Source organism: Erigeron canadensis, chromosome 9 (genome assembly GCF_010389155.1).
Source record: "Erigeron canadensis isolate Cc75 chromosome 9, C_canadensis_v1, whole genome shotgun sequence".
Taxonomy (NCBI): domain Eukaryota; kingdom Viridiplantae; phylum Streptophyta; class Magnoliopsida; order Asterales; family Asteraceae; genus Erigeron; species Erigeron canadensis.
In genome coordinates this window covers 5,864,230-5,868,372 of record NC_057769.1, presented here as the reverse complement: position 1 = coordinate 5,868,372, position 4,143 = coordinate 5,864,230, and the positions used below count along the sequence as shown (strand labels likewise).

General features: G+C 32.0%; 1 protein-coding gene across 1 annotated transcript; it reads left to right on the top strand.

The window, feature by feature from the left end:
• On the top strand, positions 1-1,366 carry LOC122581628 (F-box/kelch-repeat protein At3g24760). The gene has a single exon (XM_043753870.1). It carries the CDS (start codon positions 27-29, stop codon positions 1,215-1,217), a length of 1,191 nt encoding a protein of 396 aa, XP_043609805.1. The 5' UTR covers positions 1-26; the 3' UTR covers positions 1,218-1,366.
• Positions 1,367-4,143: the final 2,777 nt, after the last annotated feature.

Sequence of the window (4,143 nt, the reverse complement as noted above, 5' to 3'; positions counted from 1 at the left end):
TTTCTTCAAAACAATCAATCAATCAAATGGAACAAATACAACAAGAAGAAGAAAAATCAAACACCGACAATTTTTTTAATTTCATAAGCATAGATTTAACACAACTCATATTATCCCATCTCCCAATCCGTTCAATAATTCGTTGCTCATCCGTTTGCAAACTTTGGCGTTCAATTACTACTTCCCCATCATTCTCAACCGCGGCCCAGCCCGCGCCTTGGTTTTTCCTTTACGGACGAAACAACATATTTTTTAAAAACAACCAAGCCTTCGCGTTTGATCCAGACTCAAACGAATGGATCAAACTCGGGCCCAACCATTTTCCTCTCTCCATTTCCCAAGAGTCTTCCTTAATCGGGTCGGGCGGGTTCTTATTTAACACCTCCGCCAAGAACTTTAGCTTTTCCCCAATTTTAAAACCATTTTGGCGGGAAACCACCCCTTTGAGATATTCTCGGTTAAACCCTTTAGTAGGCGTTATTAATAATAATAAAAATAATAATCGGTTCCAACAGAATTTGAGTTTGAGTTTGCCGGCAGTTATCGTTGTGGGCGGGGTTCGGTTTATTGGTGGGTTAGTTGATATTGAAGATAATTTAGCCGTTGAAATATATAACCCTGATTTAAATTCGTGGGATCTTTGTCCTCCTTTGCCCGCGAATTTTAGATCAGGGAATTCTTCGCAGTCCCTATCGTCGGTCTTATACAATTCAAGGTTTTATGTATTTGGTATACATTCATGTTTCATTTCGTCTTTTGATTTGAAAAATCGTGTTTGGAGTCAAGTACAGACACTCAGACCACCGGGTGTGATCATATCATTTTTACTATCTTGTCAAAATGAGCTAATGCTAGCCGGGTTATGTAACGATCCACTTGGACCGTCGTTTAATCTATGGAGAGTTAATGATTTGACAATGGAGTTTAGTGAAGTTTCGGTTATGCCTCATGATTTGCTTAATGTTTTGTTTGATAGCAATGAAGATGATAAGTTTGCTAGTTTAAAATGTGTTGGATTTGGGGATTTTGTGTTTGTGTTTAATGAGGAAAATCGTCGGAATTACCCTGCTTGTGTATGCGAAATTAGGCCTAATTTAGATGAGTGTAGATGGAGGAAGGTTCCTGCTTTGCCTGAGCCCGTTAATAGGTTTCATAAAGTCACCGGATTCTGTTCACCTATTTCGCTTCATAGGATCCTTCATCGCGACATTGCATAAAGGTTGATTTTTACTGATACTTGGTGGGATGAATGTGCTCATGAGAATATCATCTTTTGTCGCACAGTACACGTTGTTTTTTAACAACTTTTGTATTGTAAATTATGTGAAATTTGAAATTGTAAGGAAGTTTTTATATTTGTTAGTCATTGTGGGTTTATGATACTCAATTCTATCATAGAGAATATATGGAAGATTTGGAATGTAGATAGTTTTGTAGTTGCTTGAAAATAAAGAAACTATTTCGGTATTTTCAGAATGAACCTGCTTATCCTTAAGGATTAGGATCGAAATTAAAGTGTGTACAATTTGGTTGAGGTGAAAAAAAGACATGTGATTCAATAACATGGGTCATGTCAGGCCTAATGGGGCCGGGGCCAACATTAAATCAACGCCTTTGATCACTGTTTTTATTTTAACCATGTTGCAGAAAAAGTAAATTAATCATTAACATGCCTAAGAACTTGAACTTGTTCTTTCTTCAGTAGTGTATTATACTCCCGTAAGTCCGTATGATATAAGCACTTATGGTATCTTACCATTAAAATAGTTTGACTTTAATGAAAAAAGAAAATGTATTGGCCCAATTAAAGTAGAAAAGCCCATACATCCTTTTTATACGTTTGTGAAACTCACATTCTTGGGACTGTTAGTCACGACATCATCTTGGCTAAACCAAATTTTCTTCTTCTTCCGCCATTAATAACAAATCTTTTTTAGGTGTGTCCAAGTCCAGTACTTAAGTAGTCCATATAAAATATTTGTATATCATATTCTGTATGAATATTTTTACTATGAAAGCAAGTAAATACTGAGCTTTCTTTTGTTTTTACTTTTTGCATAACAAGGAACATGAGGTTCAATTGTTCAAAGTGGTAAAAACTTTGGCAGAGGGTAACACCACCAGGTAAAAGTCAATCCGGCCAAGCTATTAGCGGCGACGTCGCCGCTAATACTCTGACACTGACAGGGGGCCCGCTAATTTCTCGTTCAGATTTACCATTACAGACATGGGGACCCGCAGTATTAGCGGCGACGTCGCCGCTAATACCCTCTGTGGTGGGGTTACACATTTTCCCCTGGTGGGGTTACACATCCCGAAAACTTTACATTGAGGCTATATAAAGATTGAACATTGTAATCTCATTAAAGGCAAAGGTTATGAACATTGCCAATTTTGTCTTTTTATGCATTTTTTAAAATAAATATAACGTTTGTACAAATATTAACAAATTGATCTTTGGTGGAGTGGTTTGGCCGCTGCTTTCTATCCGGAAGGTCGGGGGTTCGAAATTTCCCAGCCTCGTATCTTTTTTTATGTTTTGTTATTGAAGGATTTAAAAATTTACATTTTGCCCTCTTATTATTTATCTTTCTTTCCCTTTGCTATTTGTTTTTTTTTTCTGCCCCCTCTGATTTTCTATTGTACTTTCCTTTTTAAACTATAAAAGTTTTATACTTTATAGAAAATAACATAAATTATATTTTACTTATTTAACATTTTATTTTTTTAACATTTGTTTCCTAGCTTTTGATGTACATTTTTGTTTTGTTTTTTTTTATTTTCTTTTCATGACTTTTGTAAAATTTTTGATACTTTTTTGTTAATTTATTTGTATTGATTTTGTTATTTGGTTTTATTCTTTTAGTATTTTTTTTTTTGTGGGTACGATACCATAATTTTCTTTTGATTTGGTTTTTAGGTTTTATTAAAAAAAAATTTTCCCGTGATTTTCGAACTAAGTTTATGATAATGTCATTCAAGAAATTACTTGTTTTCGAACTTTCTAGTTGAAATGATAAGACTTTATTTTTTGTTTTCATATTTACAAGTGGGTTCAAATAATATAAAATATTTAACATTGATATTTTGTCCATATTTATTGTTTACACAACCAAATATTTATGTCATTGATTTTTAATAGATGGTGATACCATTTTTTATGGGTCTCATAACATTGTATTAATAATTTATATAATTAGTTATATAACTTGTACAATGTTGTACATCTATCAAATATGATGATACGAATATTATCACTTATTTTTAATAGGGTTTATGACATACGAATGTAACCACCTATGACCAAATGGTTATGTAATGTAGTGACCTATTCATGTGGCTATGTAATGTATGCACCTACGTTTTCTTGGCTATACTATGTAAAATATGTACGGATTTTACATAGTATAGCCAGAAAAAATACATAAGTCCTTATATTGATTGACCCAAATAAAAAGAACCTTACATAGTATAGCCAAGAAAACATAGGTGCATACATTCCATAGCCACCTGAATAGGTCACTATATTACATAACCATTTGGCCATAGATGGTTACATTCGTATGTTAATATCCTTTTTAATAAAACAAAGTTTCATTTGTAACTTTATATATAGGAGGACCTTTTTCAACATGCACAACTTTATATATAAGAAGACCTTCTAGACTATAATAATTTTGTTTCTTAACTAGGTAAATCAACTTACGCATTGCATGACTCTAGTTATTACACTTTTTGTTGTTATTTTCGTTTCGTTATGCTACTTGTCTTTGGTTGATCTACAACCGATTAAATTGAAAACGAATTCATCATATATATATTTTGACAAAAAGTTTGTCTTGTCAAATATAACTTAATTAAAATATATTAGAATGAATATTAAATATATTATATTATGTTATATTATATATTATCTATGGAAAATGATCTGTACAAGTTATATCTATGTCGTTGGGTTAATGGTTATTTGAATTTTGTTTTTTAAAATTATAAATTAAACCTTTGAATTTGATAAATATATAAAATTTCTTCTAAAACAATAGTTTGCAACCAACTGTACATAAGCTTTTTCATTAACTGTTACATTATATTACATTATATTATATTATACTATATTATATTATATTACGTTACATAAATAAC

What these genes read in the sequence shown, in the direction of transcription:
- LOC122581628 (XM_043753870.1), top strand. Translation starts at nt 27, where the DNA reads ATGGAACAAATACAACAAGAAGAAGAAAAATCAAACACCGACAATTTT.